The 18,277-nt window shown below is 43.2% G+C and overlaps 1 protein-coding gene across 1 annotated transcript; it reads right to left on the bottom strand.

The window, feature by feature from the left end:
* Positions 1-10,666: 10,666 nt before the first annotated feature.
* Positions 10,667-12,855, bottom strand: LOC122045330 (pentatricopeptide repeat-containing protein At3g61520, mitochondrial-like). Its single transcript, XM_042605508.1, has one exon. The coding sequence runs from the start codon at positions 12,774-12,776 to the stop codon at positions 10,785-10,787; it is 1,992 nt and encodes a 663-aa protein (XP_042461442.1). The 5' UTR covers positions 12,777-12,855; the 3' UTR covers positions 10,667-10,784.
* Between the last annotated feature and the right edge of the window lie 5,422 nt (positions 12,856-18,277).

Genomic DNA, 18,277 nt, shown 5'->3' with positions numbered 1-18,277 from the left:
AGATCCATCTAATCAGGTGAGGTTTGACATCTTTCTTATTAAACAAATATTTTATGGCAGCATGATCAGAATACACTATTACTTTTGAGCCCACTAGATAGGACCTGAACTTGTTGATTGCAAATACTATGACCAACAATTCTTTTTCAATGGTAGAATAGTTCATCTGGGCTGCATCCAATGTCTTGCTTGCATAGTGGATTGCGTGTAGAACTTTATCCTTCCTTTGTCCTAAAACTGCGCCTACTGCGAAGTCGCTGGCGTCACACATGATCTCTAATGGGAGTTCCCAATCTGGGGCTTGAATTATGGGAGCTGAGATGAGAGTATTTTTAATCTTCTTAAATGCCTCATTGCAATCATCATCGAAATAGAATTCAGCATCCTTGATCAATAGATTAGTTAGTGGCTTGGAAATTTTTGAAAAGTCCTTGATGAAGCGCCTGTAGAATCCAGCATGCCCTAGAAAACTTCTAACCCCTTTGACGTTAAGAGGTGGGGATAGTTTCTCAATTGTCTCAATTTTAGCTTTGTCTACCTCAATCCCACGTTCCGAAATCTTATGTCCCAACACAATCCCCTCTTTGACCATGAAGTGGCATTTCTCCCAGTTCAAAACCAAGTTTACATCTTCGCATCTCTGGAGAACTCTGGAAAGATTTAGAAGGCAGGTGTCGAAGTTGTTACCATATACTAAGAAATCATCCATGATCTTTTCTGTGAAATATGAGAATATTGCCATCATGCATCGCTGAAATGTAGCTACTGCGTTGCAGAGTCCAAATGGCATTCGTCGATAAGCATAGGTACCAAAAGGACATGTGAAGGTGGTCTTTTCTTGATCTAGGGGGTGAATTGGGATTTTAAAGAAACTAGAGTACCCATCCAGATAGCAAAAATAGGAATGTTTCGCCAATCTTTCCAGCATCTCATCAATGAATGGTAAGGGAAAATGGTCTTTCCTAATCTCCTTGTTAAGCTTCCTGTAATCAATACACATCCGTCATCCTGTAACTGTCATTGTTGGAATCAGTTCGTTGTTTTCATTTTTTACCACCGTCATCCCCCCTCTCTTAAGGGCCACATGGACTGGACTCACCCATTCACTATCTGATATAGGATAGATGATTCCGGTATCAAGGAGTTTCAACACCTCTTTCTTCACTACTTCTTTCAAGTTCGGGTTTAGTCTTCTTTGATGCTCAATTGAGTTTTTATATCCTTCTTCGAGTAAAATCCTGTGCATGCAGATTGAAGGGTTGATCCCTTTAATGTCGTCAATGGTGTATCCGATTGCTTTTCTATGTGCTCTCAGCTCCTTGATCAATTTTTGAGTCTCTATCTTGGTCAGGTTTGCATTAATAATTACTGGGAATGTGGAATCTGGACCAAGGAACACATATTTAAGATTAGGCGGTAGAGGTTTTAACTCCACTTGGGGTGGCACAATCTCAGGCAAGGCTGGTTCTTGTTCTAATAGTCGTATTTCCTTGTTTTCCTCAGCCTCCTCTGGTGCTTCCTTAGTTTCTTGAGCCATTCTCTCAACGTCATTGTCACCATCCAGGTCCTCTACCATAATGGATGTCGAGGTAGATATCAATCCTTCCGATGATTTTAATAAGGCCTCTCCGCACCAAGGAAAGATTGTTTTCGCATCCTTGCACTGTACCCTGATGGGTTCCTCTAATCCTTCCTGAACCTCGTTTCCTGCATGTCTTAACTTGCTTTCATCTGTCCGCACTCCCCTATCTTCCCCTGCTGCGATCGGGTATAGAGATAAGTTCAGTACATCTTGTCCTGACCACTCGCTAAGATTTGATGTCACTATATGAATTATTTCTTGTGCTTCATCCAGATCTTTTTTCATGAGTGCTCCCCCAGCCGCTGCATCCAGAAGGCTTTTGTTTTGGAGTGATAGTCCAATATAGAATATGTAAAAAATCAACCAACTCTAAATACCATGATGTGTGCACTGATATAGGATTGACAAGTACCTATCCCAAGCTTGATGCAATGCTTCTCCTTCCCGTTGCTTGAAGTGCAGAATCTGATTCCTCAAATGATTAGTCTTTTTTGGTGGGAAATATCTATCTAGAAACTTTTTTTCTAATTCATCCCATGTCTTGATGCTTCTCGGTTGCAGAGTGTTGAACCCAACTTTTGCATTGCCTTTTAGATTGAATGGAAAAATTATGAGTTGTATTGAGTCAGCCGGAACCCCCTCCACTCTCAGTGTGTTGCAATAACTGTGAAAATGCAATAGATGCAAGTAAGGATTCTCCGAATCTGATCCCCCAAACTGATTTTCCTGAACCTTCGAGATGAACGAGGGTCTGAGCATAAAATTCTTCGCTGGGATTTCTGGGAACACAATTGGTCCCAGTTCTTTTACAGACTTCGGGGTTCCGTAATCCTTCAGCGGTTTAAACATCATGTCCTATCCGGGCCAACCAGAAGCTCAAAATGAACAGTCATGTGGGCGATTAAATCTCCTGCAAGACTAGTTTGCATGCAAGAATAGGATATGGAATATTAAGTGAAACAAAAAAAAAAATTGAAATGCAGTAAGAAGGTAAGAAAGCCTAGTCTAATCCAATATGATTTTGGTAATGTTATAGACGCAGTCCCCGACAACGGCACCAAAAACTTGTTACAAACCACAAGTGCATGGATTCATCGTTAGTAATAAAAATATCGATCCCACATGAGCTGGTTATAAGCACTAGCAATTATTCACTAAGAGTTAGCTAGACTACCAATGGTTGTGGGTAATTTGGGGAAGAAAGGTCGGGAAGAAGAATCGAGAACTGGTGAGTCGAAGTGTTCACTTGGCTATGAGGAGCTCTAGGAGGTCAGTTTCGTTGTGGTGGTATTGATGTGTCACGTTTTATGCTACACTCGTTGTCCTTTAACATGCAATTGCTGGAAGCTAAAGCGGCTATTCTTAAATGCCAGAATAAAGAAGGACCCTAAGAAGGCCTGTTACGGTTTACCCCTGTCACTAGGGCACCTCGGCAAATCTTGACGACACAACTCTAATTGGTAAGTCGATAATAGTGGTTAAGAGCTAAGTTTGGTCTCTCACTTCCTTGAGGAGAATTTGCCTCTCCTTTCAAGGAAGTATCCTAGATGTCCGTGAACGGGTTACCCCTATCACTAGGGCCCCTCAGGTGTACGATCTAGGGATAATCCCTCTACGAGGTTAACATGTTCTACACAATCAAGCAACATGCAATTGAGACAAAGCATAAAAGATCATCTAATGAGTATAAGCATAATACGAGTTTTACATCAAACCAAACCATAACTATTCCCTAGTCCTAGAATAAAGGATCTACTCCATAAGTGTCAGAGAGATATCCAAAGACATATGGTAGATAAACATACAATCTTCAGACACAGAGAAAGAAAGTAAGAATATGCTTATCCAATGACGACGAATGACCTTCAGATCCAATCCTCTGCTTTTGGTGTCGATTCAGTGGTGGAAGATCGCTGGACGGAGGTCCAAGACGACATGGGATGACTTCAAGACGTTTCTCCAACTGACGGCTCGCTTCCCCGCGCTCCCCCCGAGAAAAAGGGTTAAAACCCTTATATAAACTAGGGTTCGACTGCGGCGAAAGATGGCACGACCGTGTTCATTCTCTTCTCTGGCGGCGTTGTACGGCCGTGCCAATTGGCACGGCTGTGTGGTGTCTGGCCTCGGTCCCTGCCACAGGGCCGTGCAAGGATTTACAGCCGGGCACTTCCTGGTCTCGGTCAAGGGGTGGCACGGCCGTGCAGGGTTGCACGGCCGTGTGTTGATCTGCTTCGGTCTCAGTGGCACGGCCGTGTAGGGTTGCACGGTTGTGCACTTCCCCTCTTCGGTCTGGTCACACAGCTGTGCGAGATCGCACGACCATGTTCTTTGGCTTGTACCGGTACATCGATAATCACCATTTTCACTCCAAAAGTTGTTCCTGTCAACACGAAACCAAACAAAGAGCAGATATCCAAACAAAAGAGCATATATAATGAATGCAAGATGAAATAGGCAATCATGCAATGAATACATATGCACAAAGTACGTGAATGTGCGCTAAAATATGCGTAAATGATCATAATATTTGCGCACATCAAATGGCTCCTCCAATGGTTCCAATCTATTTAGAACCATATCTCCAAGTGTGACTTCTAATAGCCGAAGTCTTCGTGCTCATATGGAGGTGGGATCCGGATGTCCCATCAGAGAGGTCCCTCTGACTCCATATTCTTCTCTAACAGTCGCTCCTTTGACGATTAGTCGAACAAAGAGCGACCAAGCTCTGATACCACTTGTTGGAACTTTGACGCCGCTAGAGGGGATGAATAGCTCATCGCCCAAATCATCACTTTCTACACTTGTTAGTGCACAGCGGAAATACAAAATAAAACTAACAAATAGAAAGTTAAACCTAGAGGCAATAACCAAGACAATTAAACCTATAACACGTTTATGTAACGTGATTTAAAGATCACTTACTCCTACTCCACAGTTGTTGGTAAGGTGGATGATCCCAATTCGTCGGTGGATGATTCTTCGGAGAACTTTTGGCTAGCTCGCGTAGCTCCTTATGGGTGGAGAAACCCCACCACAACTCGCACAAGGGCACATTATATCACTTGAGCACTTAGATACTCTAATTAGGGTTAACCACCACTAATTTCGTTAATAATATCCAAGCAATAGTTCACTATCAGTCGACTGATAAAAACATCAGTCGGCTGCTACAATAACACTATAATAATGCTACAGTATCGCTACAGTAATGCTACATTTTTTGCTACAGTAACCTATAATTTTACCCTGAATATAGTCTCTCATACACTCATCCTTACCCACACAACCTAGACCTAGACTTCTAGTCTCCTCCATCAGTCTCGCATCCCTCGGATTCCTCCCCATTCTTCACACCTTGCCTTGTAGAGCTTCCATCGGTCTTGTCATTATTGTCGGGTCTTCCTTTGCCAAGAGGCTGTGCCTCCGGGACTTCATCCATTGCCAAGTTACACTTGGACTTATATTGCCAAGACTACAGACTTGGACTTACACCGTCGACTCACCCTTGGACTTTTCTCCTTTGTCAAGATCACACTTGGACTCTACTTATTGTACCTATATCCTGCACACTCATAATGCATATCAAGTATAATAATAAACCTAACTTAACTTTTGCCCAAATATCAAAACCTATGGTACCCAAATTACTCCAACAATGATAACCCTGTTGGAGCAATCCCAATGGTCCGTGCGACCATGTGTTTTGGTGTTTGGGAAAATGGTTTAAGTTAGGCTCACCCTTATATTTGATATATGTACTTGAGTTGTGCAGGTTTGCAGGATACACATGTGACTCAGGTTGATGGCTTCGGGTCCGGTGAAGGATGGAGCATCCGAGGGACCGTGGACAAAGCAGCGAGGACAAAGGCCAAGGGAAGAGACTTCGAGGCATACGCGAAGGATGGCATTGGGGACGAGTTGCGGGCTTGAATGCATCCGAGGGACGAGAGCCAAAGGAAGTAGGCTTGAAGGCAAGAGGTCAAGGCTACAAAGGAGCGTCAAGTGAGTCATAAGGGTGAGGGTACGAGTGCACGAGAGATTGTACTCGGAGTAAAATCCTAGTTTTAGGATTTTACTGTAGCAGTACTGTAGCATTACTATAGCAGTACTATAACGTTACTGTAGCAGTCGACTGCATGTTTTAGCAGTCGACTGGTGCAGTCAACCGTGCAGTCGACTGGGAGTGAATAGAATATTTTTGTTCATTCGGTCAGTGTGGAGCAGTCGACTGGTAGTTTTAGCAGTCGACTGGTATCGAGCCGTTAGGATGTAACGGTCAAATTTCCACAGAGGGCAGTCGACTGCATGTTTTGACAGTCGACTGGTAGGCGGGGTTTCCAACCCGTGGCCTATATAACCAAGCCTTGGGAGCTTGATTATAGTTGACAAAATAGATGTGGTTAATCTCTATTAGTAGTCTACCTGTGCCCTAGCGTCAAAAGAGTTCTTGTGAGAATTGTGGTGAGGTTTCTTCACCCATAAGGAGCTATGTGAGCTAGCCGGAGTTTGCCGGGGAGTAATCCACCGAAGGATCGGGATCGTCCACCTTACAGACAACCGTGGAGTAGGAGCCCTAATCTCCGAACCACGTTAAACGGATGTGTATTGGTTTGCATTCCATTTCTTGTCTTAGTTTTAGTTTAGCTTGTTTATTTTATTTGTATTATTCCGCTGTGCAAGCTAACATAGTGTAGGAAGCATTCGATTTGGGGGTGCCGTCTATCCAACCCCCCTTCAAGCCGGCCACCGATCCCTTACAAACCCGAGAGCTAAAAAAATACGGAACACTAGCTTAGGATAATCCACCTATCAGGGGAGTCATCAATATGATTTCTAAAGGATTGATAATGACTCCAACATAGCTAAGCAGAATATATGGTCATCACTATGTCATCATTGAGTCTGGACCCGTATCGGGATTTCGGCCAAGAGATTTGGAAGGCATCCTCACCCCTCATAACAACACCTTGGTAATTCAAGAAATGGTCACTAATTTTAATGTTACTCGATTTTTTTTATATAGGTAGCTCAGTCAATATTCTTTTTTGGGTGGTTGTAGAGTAAATGGGCATAACCATGGAAGATTTATAGGACGTTAATACTCCTATATTTGGGTTCTCTAGACATGCAGTTTAGCTACTTGGAAAAATTAAACTGTTACTCTCCTTAGGAATACAGCCTATATAGTGGACCACTTTGGCCACTTTCATTATAGTGGATGCCTCTTTGTCCTACAATATCATATTTTATCGACTGACACTCAATGCCTTACAGGAAGTGACCTCCCCTTATCACTAGAAGATCAAATTCTCTGTTGAGAACGAAGTTGGTGAGGTTAGGGGAGATCAACAGGCTGGTTGAAAGTGTCATGTGGAGATGATATGAGCAAACCAAAAGATAATGAGCAATATAAGACAGCTTATGGATGAAGTATATGTCGTGCATGAGGGAGAGCCCTCTTTTTTTTATCTAAATAGAAAACTGAAGTAGTTAGAGTGGTTCCATCCTGTTCAGAATGGACCATTCACATTTCTCAAGATCTCTCACCCGAGAAGAGAGAGACCTTTATCAATTGTTTTATGTGGAATCAAGACATCTTTGATTGGTCCCCAAAAAACTTGATAGGAGTCCATTAGTGGGTAATGGAACATCATTTGCATGTAAGGGAGAATGTTGAGTCGTTCAAATAGAAGAAACATCATTTTGGCCTAGAAAAGGACAAGGTCATACACGATGACGTGCAAAAACTACTAGAATCTGGGCATGTGCGGGAGGTATAATACTCGAACTGGTTGTCAAATATACTATTGGTAACTAAACCATCCGAGAAATGACACATATGTCGACTTCCAAGATTTGAACAAAACTTGCAATAAAAATTGATATCCCATGTTGTGCATTCATCAGCTAGTAGACTCCAATGCAGACCACTAGTTCATGTCAACGATGGAAGCTTATCAAGGACACCATCAAATCCCCTTGGCCAAAGTTGATTAGAGCAAAGTTAGCTTCATCACTGCAGACGACACTTTTTGTTATGTCGTTATGCTGTTCAGATTGAAGAATGTCGGGGTAACATATCAAAGACTCATGGATCGAGTCTTTATCAAGTTGTTGGAACGTAATGTTGAGGTGTATGTTAATGATATCTTGGTCAAATCCTTGCTGGCTGATGACTAATAATTATCATTTTATCCCATTATTTAGGATCATATAGTAATATTTTTGAGTTGATTGTGTGTTTAAATTTGTATTTATATCATATTTCATGAGTTTAATTCATTTAGAGTTTTGATACGATTTATCTTAATTTTGGAATTATGTGCTAATTTGTGAAATTGATTTGGTAGGCGATCAAGGAGAAGGACAAACTTGGATCAATCTAGACTGTTCATCTAGGATCCGAAGGAATCTAAGTCTTCCATTATGATCTAGTCCATCCAACTCAAGGATATAGTAGATCAGGACCACTGATCTAGATCTGAAGCTTTTGATTCAGATCTAAATTAACCCAGTTATTGATCAAGATCTAGAGAATTCTAGACCATTGATTCAGATCTGGAAGATTTAAATGAGAAGTTAGAGATTGTCAATCACTACAAGGGGAAAAGAATGCGCGGGAATAGGGGAGCTCTCCACCTTCCTTCTCACCACCAAAGTCAAGGGTTTTTCCTTCCTCACCCTCACTTATCGCCACCTCCATTGAAGCTCCAGCTATCCTTGATCCTTTCCAACTCGACTTCCACTTCTCTGCCACTATTTCCGATGCAAACTAGCTGCCAACACCATTTTCGGATCTGATTCCACCAGATCTATTACCAAGAGGTTCAAGGTCTCTTACTTCTCAGATTCAACCTCCAAGCTGCCAATCAAAGTCCTGCCATCTCTTCATTCATCCTAACGCCAACCATCGTTGGGCTACCAAGTTCTTGGGCTTTTCCAGCTTAGCCGAAACCATAATTCCATCCTTCTTCATAGCTTAGCATCAAATAATCTCCATCAGCAATCGGATCTTCAACATAGCATCATCAGAGTCTTCTTCTTCACCATCCATCAGTCGTACCAACTGATACAAGTTAAGAGAAAATCCTATCTTGGTTTGTGAGCAAAATTCCAATCTAGGGAACACATTATAGATTGATCTATAGTTTTTTCTACTTCTACTTGATCTGTTTGTTTGTCGAAATACATTGAGATCAATTCCCTCATGCAATTGAAGTTGGATCTATTGATTTCATTCCTATACTTGTTATTTACTTTGGATTATTGGTCGCTTGTTATTTGATTCCTCCATTATTTCCATTGATGTTAGGAGTAAGTAGAATGGGGTTAGATGGATAGGATTCATTGCTTTCGTGTTTTAGATCACTATTGGTTCCTTATTTGTTGCAATAGGGTAGATCTTGATTTCTTTAAGTTCATGTTCCATTAGCTCAATTGCTCATTGTAGTTGGATTTCTTTAACTCTTGCTTCATAGGGTTGTTTAGTTGTTATTATTCAGTTGGATAAGATGATGCATATAGATTAGGTTATTAGATTGCTTTGTTTTCATTTCCATGAGTTGTTTGCATTCATCGTTTAACTCTATTTGGTTGCCCATTAGTTACATTCATCCTTTTTAATTATTGTTTTACTTTCAGGCTTTTGCTTTACAAAATCCAAACTCTATTTCTAAATAACTTGATCTTAAGATTTATCACATGCCGTGTACATTCTTTGAGAAATAATTCGGATCATTCTCTATGCTATATTAGTATAGAGAGAGGTTTCAGTATTTTATTTGCACTCATTTCACAACAAAATCATGTTTATCAATAACCTGGTGCACGACTTAGATGAGACCTTCATGACTCTGTAGAAGTACCAAATGAAGCTTAACCCAGATAAATGCACTTTCAAGGTAAGGAAAGGATGGTTCTCGGACAATGAAGGATTCTTGCTGAGAGGGTTCTCTTCGACCTCAACCTTCCACATCCCCTAACACGAGGCTAGCCCTAGCGAGGTTGCTTGCCCAAAGGGTGACACCTAGCTAATAGCCCAATAGTATCAACGATACGAGCCAACCACTGCCGCCCTTACCATGAGTGTGGTTGGTTAGCAGGCGACACTCTGCTTGTGTGGTCGTCCACATAGTTGGCATAAGGCTCGCATGGTAGCCTACATGGACCTTTTACCTCCGCGGATGTATAAGGCTCCACAAAGGTAAGCGAAGGTATGAAGGTTATTTTCTTCTTCTTTGACCTCTTTTACTTTCTTGCACACACAAGTGAGCTTGACATCTCGGCCCAGTGCTAACTTGACCATCGGAGGGGTTACGCAATGCCAACCCCTAGTTGACACTTTGAATCACAAAACACCTGGAGCGGACCAACCGGACAACAAAATTGCGATAGCTCCAAAGGAAGGAGAGGAGGAGCCCGTGCAGGTGAAGGACACCATCATGACCTTTAGTGCAACCTCGATGAACTTCAAATTGCACTCCTAGTTATGATCCCTCATATTTTGCCCAAGCTAGCTTACTATAGGAACACATTCCCGAAAAGCATATTTGATCAGATATCGATCTGACCATAATAGATTTAGTGCTATCTACGTCAAATATCGTTGGTCATGTGGTGAAAGAAAAGAAAAAAACAAGAAAGCCCTAGAGACGAGCAAGAATTGAATGCCTGAGAAGAAAGATGATAGGATCGTTGCGGTTAGATGACTCGATCGAAATAGGCTATAATATGGCACTTCTATTCAAAGGAAAATCTACAGAAAATCTAACTTCCAGGTAGATGTGAAGTGTCCTAATCGAACTCTTCGCACTAATACCGTTCTACAGACAGCACAGAAAAACTGCAACTTGGGACATTGAACTTTATGAAATCTTTGAAGGGCAGAAAATGATTAGGATGAGAAAAGGAAACACTTATGGAACTAAACAGTTTTGAGATTACAAATTAAAATGTGCAATTATACAAAGATTTTGTCCAACAAAAAACTGCAACAGAATTCCTAAATCCAATTTCCACCTAATTTTCTTTGTAGATTCAGGTTATTGTTTGAATTATGAAAATGAGCTTCAGAAATCATACTGTGTAGAAGCTTATGCATAACTTTTGCATACCGAATAATAAATTCTGCGACTAAAAAATCTCTCGTTTCATTTGTTCATGTATGGTACAACTCAACATTAAATAAGAAGCATCTATAAGATTAAACATCAGGATTGCCAGAGTTCATATCAGAAGATGTTGTCCGTTGCACAAATAGTCTCAGTCTCTCGATCTCACCAATCGTAGTTAACCAGTCCATGAGAACATCCATTGTCACATAGTTTGGTTTGCATCCCTGTGAACTCATCTTGTCCATAAACTCTAAGGCTTTATCAGACATGTTATGGTCCTTAAGACCCTTGAAAATGGAGGTGTAGGTCATGGCGTCGGGCAATATATCTTGTTTCTGCATCTCGTCGAAAAGGTCTATTGCGGCATCAACTTTTTGATTCTTACAATAAGAATCAATGAGGATGTTATAAATAACAGTGTTAGCCGGCACCACTGACACATCCATGCTCCTGAAGATCTTCATGGCCTGGTCAGGATCACCAGCTTTGCAGAAACCATTGACCAGAGTTCTGTAAGTGACAACATCAGGTTTGCATCCATCGTCGACCATTTTATTGAGGAATTTATTAGCCTTCGAAAAATCACCAGCCTTGCAGAAACCATCAATCAAACTATTGTATGTGAAGATATCAGGCCTGAGCCCTGTCTTGCACATTTCGTCGTGTATCTCGAATGCCTTATCCAATCTCTTCTTCTTGCAAAACCCACTGATCAAAGTATTGTATGTCCAGATATCAGGAGTAAGACCTGCCTCGCACATTTCGTTGTGTATCTCGAATGCCTTATCCAACCTCTTCTTCTTGCAAAACCCACTGATCAAAGTGTTATAGCTCTTTATGTCTACTCTAAAACCATTCTTTCTCATGAACAACACATTCGAATAAGCATCATCCAGTTTACCAACTTTAGTCAACCCAGAGATGAGAGTGAAGTATGTCGTAGAATCTGGGGAAACTCCTTCCTTGATCATCTCATCAAACAATGTCGTCGCCTTTCCTACATTGTTGGAATGAAGGAAAGCACTAATAAGGGTGATATAGGTGACAGCATTGCCTTTAACTTCTGGCCACTCGACCTTTTTCTTTTGAAAGAAATCAAGGGCATTTCCGATCATCCCATGCCTGCACATTCCAGTTACAAATGTATTCAGCGTAACCACATTAACAGCCACCCTTTCCTTCTCCATCCTGGTAAGCAATTCATGAGCCATGTCCAACTCTGCAGCCTTGCAGAAGGCATTGATCAAGCTGCTGTAAGTCACACAGTCAGGATCACAAGCATGGCTTGATTTCATCCTATCAAGCAAGGAGAGACCATCCTGAAGCCTTCCTGCCTTGCAGAGCCCATCGATGAGAGTGTTAAAAATGACTGTGTCAGGGGACACTCCCGAATCTGGGCTTGACATTGCGTCAAGCACGTTCAGTGCATCGTCGAGGAAACGGGATTTGCAGAGGCGATTGATGAGTATACCAAAGGTGACTATGCTGGGGCGCACGCCCAAGCTTTTCATCTCTGAAAACAGAAGATTCATCCTTCCGAAGTCTCGAATTGTAGCGACGCCAGTCAAGAGGGCGTTGCACACAGGGGCCTCGATCGAGCCGCCAGCATCCTTTACCGCGTGGAAGAAATCCCAGGCCCCGGAGGTGGCGCCGCCGCGGCACAGCTTGTCGATGAACTGAGTGAACAGGATGGCGTCGTGCGGAAAAAATCCCATCTTGGCTATCTCGACGAGGAGGGCGAGGGACTCCTCGTCCAGGGGCTGGCTTCGCGTGGTCAGGCTGGTGAAAACGATCGACCGAGTGGCGGCGTTAGGCGGGGAAGCGGAGTCGGGGGAAAGCATGCCGCGGAGGATCGACAAGGCGGCGGAGAGGCGGCCGGGAGAAGCGGAGCCGAGCAGGGAGCGGAGCTGGTAGTTAGGGTGCCGAAGTGAGGCATTGTGAGAGGGTTTCTCAGTTAAGAGGTGCTTCACGTCGCTCCGTGTGCCTACGCCACCATCGCAATAGACGGCGGTAGAAGAGGAGGCGGCGTGGCGGAGGCGGAGAGCCATCAAACGCAAACACGGATTCTTCACCAGCTTCATCTTCCGTTTGGCCACTCGACGCGGCTGCGTTAGCAACAACCTGGATTCGCAACAACCTGGATTCTTAGGGCATCCACAATAGTTTGAGCTTGAAAGCTCCTTGAGCCATATCAAAGTTAAAAATTTCATATCTATTTTTATTATCAAAAAATCTCTCAATAATTTTTTTTTATGAATCCTACATTTTTCATTATATATAATTTCTATTTTTTTTCATATTTTTATATTATACACTATTAAATTTTTATAAAATTTAAAATTTTAAACTACTAACATGAAACTTCATGATCCCATATTTTTTAAACCTCCAAATCATATATATTTTTTCCTAATTAAAAAAACACCTCTAATATTATATTTAAATTAAAAAAACTTATTTTAATTAAAAAAATAAAAAATGGTGAAGGAGCGGCTCTATCTGTATGGAGCCGCTCCTTGCCAAATGGGGAAGAAGCTCCCTCCCACTATGGGAGGGAGCTTCTTTCGTACTGTCACATTCACAGTGGGAGCTCCTTCGATGCTCTTATACTCGAAAAGGAATCCGTTGGAAGGCGTCGTCAACGTCCATACTGCCATTAGATTCGAGCAATGAACGTGATTAACCCGTTTGGGCAAGGGAACAATATTTACCCCGCGGATCTTCACAAAGCATACATATATAATTCAATTGGAAAGTCTAATTTAAGAGATAAATCTTAAAAAAATAATTTAAAAATTATAATCCAATTGAGAAATCTCAATCTAAAATAAAATTTTAAAAAATATTTTAATCAATTTTTTTAATTCAAATTTTAAAAAAAATAATAATAGATGATATCTATTATTTTTTTAGATTTTGAATTTTAAAAAATCAATATTTTCATATATAAATCCTTAATTCATAAATATATCCCTTAAATATATTATAATATTTCATAAATATTTAAATTTATTTTATTTTTAATTTTTTTTATTAAATAATATAATTCAATTGGAAAGTCTGAATCCTATAGACTTAATTAAAAAAAATAATTTATAAATTATAAATTAATTGAGAAGCATGAATTATTTTAATTATTTTTAATTCAAAATTTAAAAAATAATTAAAAAGAAAAAAAAAATAAAGCTCATGACGCGCACAGTCAATACTGTGCACGAGAAATTTAAATTTTCTTCTCTTAACTTTGTTCTTATTTCTTTTAAACCAAACTTAAATAGCAGGAATATACAATGATGAATTTTACAATGACATGTGATGCCTAGGGCATTTTTATATATGTAAATATAACTGTATGTTTTTTTTTAACCAAGTATTCAATTCTTATGATAAAATTAATCTTGAAAATGGACAATCAACCCCATTGATCAATCACTAGGTAAATCTGAAAAATATAGGTAAATCCTGACCTGACACCTCATCATCATCAGTGATTCGTACTTTATGGATATTAAAAAATATCCAACGTGAAATTTGAATCCCTCATTGTATGTGAATCATCCTTCTCTTACAACTGGATCATGGCCGAGGGGCAAGTGCAACCATAAGAATTAACTAGCAACTTGTTTGTTTCTTCTTTCCAAGGGAATTTGATCATTGAGTAAATCACAACAAAGAAACTCCAACAATTACTTGTTCAATCACGAAAAGATATATTATGTCATCAGGACTATAGTGGCAACAACAAAGCGCTCGCCTCTAGTGCCCCACCAATTTTCCCTAGGATCAACATGGAGAAGATAAATCATAGTGACTGAAAAGATAAGTAGATGAGAGGGTAAGTTAGAGGGAGTGTAGGAATTTACATTCTGTCAGTCCCAAAATTCTACCCCTCAACCTCAGTGGCAAATCTTCATCTACTTACCACCTCAGCTATTGTCGTGGGGGCATCCTCCCTTTGACTATAGTGCGATGGTGATAGTTGGGATGAGCTCCCTAGGCAATGAGAGTTCAAATCTCACTCAAGGTATATTACATCGGGGGAGTTTGAAAAAATTATCACATTGAGCTATTCGTCATAACACATCTGTACTTCCCAATTTACTTTGATGGTTATGGGGCCGAGTTGGTCAACTTCAGGATTAATTGGATCATAATAACTGGATACCTAAATTATCAAAAAAAAAATGGAAAATTATATGCTCAGATAAGACCATGGTTTGCAAAATCCTGATCCTAGATCGTAGGATCGTACAATCCTATGATCCAGAACACTGAATCAATCATGGATTATGCATAATCATTTTTTGTAGTGGAATCATAGCAAGATTCGTAGAATCGGTAGAATCGATTCAAAGTTTTAGAAGTAATAACTTTTGACTTAGGTTAAATCACGAGACTCATAATATATCAAATTGAAACATGTTCAAATATCTACAATTGATTATCCAGTTGATCCGGCGGTAAGAATGGGGGGCCCACCTTCTGAAGGGTCCCAACCTAAGGACGGATGGAGGGCTGGCCAAGCGGGTAATGGTCCGAGCGGAGCTAGAGATAACCCATCCATGGGCTTGGGTTTCCGACGCCAAGGCAGGAAGATCGAAGGGCCGAGCGGAAGTCCGCTCGGCTGGGACCGAAGGGCCGATCGGGTGGTCCGTTCGGCCAGGATAGGGGCGAGGGTACAAAGGTGGTCGAGCGGCCTATGCGCTCGGCTCGGGTTATGGGATATCAGCAGAAGCATGTCTGATGATTAGGCCGTACACAAGATCACACGATGGAGGATCTTGCCGTCACATCATGGGAAGGTTGATACAGTAGCAGTATGGCCTCATGGACGTCTTCCTGACAGATCCATATCTGGGCATGGCCCTTCTGACAGACCCATACCTGGGCATGGTCAAAGGCAGGTGGTTGCTTTGACTGGCGCGCCCAGGCTTCTTCGAGAGGTTTATATAAGATCTCCATTTCTTCACCGGAGGTATGAAAAAAAGTCTTCATCTTGAGGCCACCTATTCTTGATTCCTCGCCTGACTTGAGCGTCGGAGGGCCGTCGCCGGGACACCCCTCCCGGCTCGGTTTTGCTGCAGGTTCGCCGGAGCGCTCGAGGATTCAGCAGGGAGCGCCACGTGCCCAGTGTCCGTTGACTCCTGGTTTGGACAGGATCAAATTGGCGCCGTCTGTGGGAACGCTCCTGCATCCGACTGGAAACAATGGATGAGGCTAGACGACAACACACGGTGGCGCTTCCGACGGAAGAACTCGAAGCTCTGGTCGAGATAAGGGCCGCCAAACTTGTGGAACAAAAACAGAAAGCAGCAGCCGAGCGGCCTGAGCAACAAGCAACATCTGCGTCAGGTGGCCGAGTGGAAGCACCTCCAGCCACCGTCGCATTCCATCGAGCCTTGTTTCGCACCCCTGAAGCCGTACCAGCTCGAAGAGATAGGGGATCTTCTTCAGACGAGATGCCAAGGCGGGATGACAGAAAAGGGAAAGCTCCCCGGGCGGACTCATCTCCCGAGCGGATCAATCGCCAATTCTTGGAGGCTATTCTTAGAGACCCTCTACCCAAGCACTACGTGCCTCCGACGATCGGCGAGTACAACGGAACAACGGACCCGGATGATCATCTGGGTAAGTTTGATAACACAGCTACACTCCATCAATATACAGATGGAGTAAAGTGCCGCGTCTTCCTTACAACTCTCTCGGGATCGGCTCAACGGTGGTTTCGGAGGCTGCCGGACGGATCCATCACTAGCTTCAAGGACTTCCGAACGGCCTTCCTCCACCACTTCGCTAGCAGTCGGCGTTATCAGAAGACAAGTGTCAGCTTGTTTGCCATCAAGCAAGAGTCGAGAGAATCGCTTCGAGCTTACATCCAGCGATTCAACCAAGTGGCGATGGATATCCCAACGGCCACATCGGAGACGATGATGAATGCCTTCACGCAGGGCCTTGTGGATGGGGACTTCTTCCGGTCGCTCATCCGAAAGCCGCCCCGAGATTATGATCATATGCTACATCGGGCCAACGAATACATAAACGTGGAAGAAGCACAAGCCGCCCGGAAAAAGGAAACTCCTACCGAGCGGGCACCTATTCATGCCGAGCGGAAATAGCACGCCGCCACCTAGAGGACCAAGGGCCGAAGAAATCCGATCCCCCCACGCCAGGTCGCACGTACAAGAAGTGGCTGCCGCTCGGCCCAAGCCAAAAAAGAGGTGGACCCCTATGTTCTGCTCCTTCCACCAGACGGATACGCACAACACGAAGGATTGTCGAAGTCTTCCTTTCGTGGCCAATCCCATTCCCAGGAATGCCGAACGACGGTCTCCTCCCATCGGCAGGAGACCAAGGACCCATGAAGCTGACCGGACCCGCACCGAAAGGCGACATCAACAGACACCCGATTGGCACCGATCCCCAAGGCAGGAGAATCGCCGAGCGTCAAGAGAACGATCCCGGCCGTCCGCGCGGGAAGAGGAAAATAGAAGCAATACTTCCCGAGGCGAGATCAACGTTATTGCTGGTGGGCCGACCGGAGGAGACTCCAACCGAGCCAGAAAGGCGGGCGTCCGGCAGCTCCAGATCCACGCGGTCGGTTGCAGCCAGGAGCGGGCAAGTGGACCGGAAATCACCTTCGGACCCGGGGACTTAGAAGGAGTTGAAGTGCCCCACGATGATGCTCTACTCATTAAAGCGGTAATAGCAAATTATACTATTCACCGCGTGTTTGTTGACACAGGGAGCTCGGTCAACATCATATTCAAAAAGGCGTTCGACCAGCTGCAAATTGATCGAGCCGAGCTGCAGCCCATGACGACCCCCCTCTACAACCGGTCGGACAAATTCGGCTGGCTACCTCATTGGGAGAAGAGCCGCTCAGGAGGACCAGGACAATAAACTTCGTGGTGGTCGACTCTCTTTCGTCCTACAACGTCATTTTGGGACGACCAGCGCTTAGCGAATTCCGAGCAGTCGTCTCAACCTTCCACCAGAAGATGAGGTTCCCCGTCGAAGACAAAGTGGGAGAAGTACGGGGGGATCAGTTAGCAGCTCGGCGATGCTATATCGAGATGGTCCGAGCAGAATCCAACTCTGCTCGGAAGGCGCCTCGAATCGAGGTAAATGCTATCATCGAGAAACCTCCTGCTTTAATTTATGATGAAAAGGAGGAGGTTCAGATCCATCCGACCCGATCGGAGGCCACGACTTTTATCGCCTCTGATCTGGAGGAGGAGCAGAAGGAGGAACTGATCCAATGCCTCCAACGAAATCATGATGTCTTCGTCTGGTCGACACATGAGTTGCCCGGAATTTCGTCGAGCCTGGCGCAGCATGAATTGCATGTCCGACCGGACGCTCGACCAGTGAAGCAGAGGAAAAGGGATTTCAGTGCCGAGCAGAACGCCATCATCCGGGCGGAAGTAGAAAAACTTCTGGAGGCCGGCCACATACGCGAAGTGCAGTTCCCGAGCTGGCTGGCTAACGTAGTATTAGTCTCCAAGCCGGGCGGCAAGTGGAGAGTCTGCATCGACTTTCGGGACTTAAACAAAGCATGCCCCAAGGACTTCTATCCTCTGCC

This window comes from Zingiber officinale, chromosome 2B, assembly GCF_018446385.1.
Source record: "Zingiber officinale cultivar Zhangliang chromosome 2B, Zo_v1.1, whole genome shotgun sequence".
NCBI lineage: Eukaryota > Viridiplantae > Streptophyta > Magnoliopsida > Zingiberales > Zingiberaceae > Zingiber > Zingiber officinale.
This window is presented reverse-complemented; position numbering and strand designations above follow the sequence as displayed.